The sequence below is a fragment of the Nyctereutes procyonoides genome, unplaced genomic scaffold, assembly GCF_905146905.1.
Source record: "Nyctereutes procyonoides isolate TBG_1078 unplaced genomic scaffold, NYPRO_anot_genome, whole genome shotgun sequence".
Taxonomy (NCBI): Eukaryota; Metazoa; Chordata; class Mammalia; order Carnivora; family Canidae; genus Nyctereutes; species Nyctereutes procyonoides.
The window spans coordinates 73,906,540-73,908,570 of record NW_026575125.1 but is presented as its reverse complement, the minus strand read 5'-3'; the positions used below and the strand labels follow the sequence as shown (position 1 = coordinate 73,908,570).

The 2,031-nt window shown below is 41.1% G+C and overlaps 1 protein-coding gene across 1 annotated transcript; it reads right to left on the bottom strand.

The window, feature by feature from the left end:
* Positions 1-637: 637 nt before the first annotated feature.
* On the bottom strand, positions 638-1,212 carry LOC129517992 (adenosine deaminase 2-like). The gene is made up of 2 exons (XM_055338065.1): positions 1,188-1,212; positions 638-1,098 (listed from the first exon to the last, which is right to left on the bottom strand). The coding sequence occupies exons 1-2, from the start codon at positions 1,210-1,212 to the stop codon at positions 638-640; spliced, it is 486 nt and encodes a 161-aa protein (XP_055194040.1).
* Positions 1,213-2,031: the final 819 nt, after the last annotated feature.

Below are 2,031 nucleotides of genomic sequence, written 5' to 3'. Positions count from 1 at the left end.
ATCAAGAATTTTGCTGAAAAATTCTACCTAGAGCAACTAGGAGGAATGGGATGGAGGTGCCACTTACCAAGATGGGAAAGACCAGGAAAAGATTGAAAGGGAAGAGATTGAGAGTTCAGAATTGCACATAGGTTTCTGAGATTCCTGTGAACCAACTAAGTGAATAAACTGGGGATCATCAGGAAATAAATGATACTTAAAAGCAAAGGAATGGATGAAACTACCTAGGAAAAGACTATTGAGTTGAGAGAAAAGTAGAGGAGAGAAGTAGAGATGTGAACAGAAGAGTGAAAAGCAGCAAAACTAAGCCCTGAAGAATTCCAACACAGAGATTTGATAGAGAAGAGCCTCTGGAAAAGGGACCCTGAAAGGAGTGGCCAGAGAGAGAGGAGGAAACCAAGAGAGTTGATGTCCTGAGGTTGAGAGAAAAGAATATTTAAAAAAGATGAGTTTGGTAGACTGTTTAAATGTTTGAGAGGTCAAGCAATGTGGAGGTGATTGATGACCTTCATGAGGTCAGTTTTGATAAAGAAATGGAGGTAGAAACCATACTGAAGTGGGTTCAAGACTGATTGACCAAAGGTAAAAACAGCTTGCAGAGGGAAGCAGAGGAATAGAGTAATAAATGGCTATCTTCTCACTTTGGCCACCTGGGCAGGTTAGCTACAAACTTATCCCCTATCTCCTCCCAGGTTTTCATGGCAGCCTTTTTATCAATATCCAACAAGGTGCTGAACTTGATAGAGTTCACGGCCAGCTGTTTGAGTGTCCTCAGAGCAGCCTCCATTTCCCCAATGCCTATGAAGCCCTTATAGAAATCATAGGGTAAGCCTTTTGCACCAAAGACGGCTGGGTCATCAGAGCTGATCACCATGGTGTACCCAGTGGCCATCAGGACAGCAGCAGGGTGGTTTTGCGAGTCAGACACCAGTTTCAGAACCTGGTTGGAGATGGGACAGGCTTCAGTGGGAATATTCTTTTTCCAGGAGCCAGCCCAGACTGCTGGGTATTTGGTTAAAGCAAATCCATGGCCAATCCGGGTAGAGTTCAGTATTAGAGCATCCAGAAGGTTCCTATCTATGGAAGTACCCAGCCAGTCTGTGATCCGAATAAATGAGTTTGATTCCAATGAACCCAGGATGCTTTTTCACAACATATAAGCCATTTCTCTGTAAGTCCTCACTGACCACTCTTGGTTATGGACGGTCCCATTCAGTTCATACACCACCAGTGTGATCTTGATTGAGCTCTTGGACCCTTCTAAGCCTCAGTTTCTGTGTCTGTAAAGTGCAGGCTTGCTATGCAGCCCAAGTGCTTTGTAAAGGTCAGGGCGAAGAAGGCCCCTGCTCCCAGTGTGATCTGGGTCAGACTATCTGCCTATATTACATCTTATTTATCCATTCATATATCAGTGAACACATGGGCTGCTTCCATATCTGAGCTATTATAAATAATACTGATATAAACATTGGGTGGATATATCCCTTTGGATTAATGTTCTTGTATTCTTTGGGTAAATATCTAGTAGTGCAATTACTGAATCATAAGATAGTTCTATTTTTAACTTTTTGAGGAACCTCCATACTGTTTTCCATAATGCCTGCACCAGTTTGCATTCCCACCAACAGTGCAAGAGTGTTCCTTTTGCTCCACATTCTCACAAGTACCTGTTGTTTCTTGTGTTGTTAATTTTAGCCATTCTTACAGATGTGAGGTGATTTGTGTGTTATCTCACACACAATAGTTTGATTTGCCTTTCCCTGATTATGAGTGATATTGAGCATCTTTTCATGTGTCTGTTGGCCATCTGGATGTCTTCTTTGGAAAAATATCTGTTTATGTCTTCTGCCCATTTTTAATTGGATTATTGTTTTTTGGATGTTGAGTTTTATGTTTTTTATATATTTTGGGTAGTAACCCTTTATCAGATAAGTCATTCGCAAATATTTTCTCTCATTCTCTAGGTTGCTATTTGTTTTGTTGATCATTTCCTTCACTGTGCAGAAGCATTTTATTTTGATGACATCACAA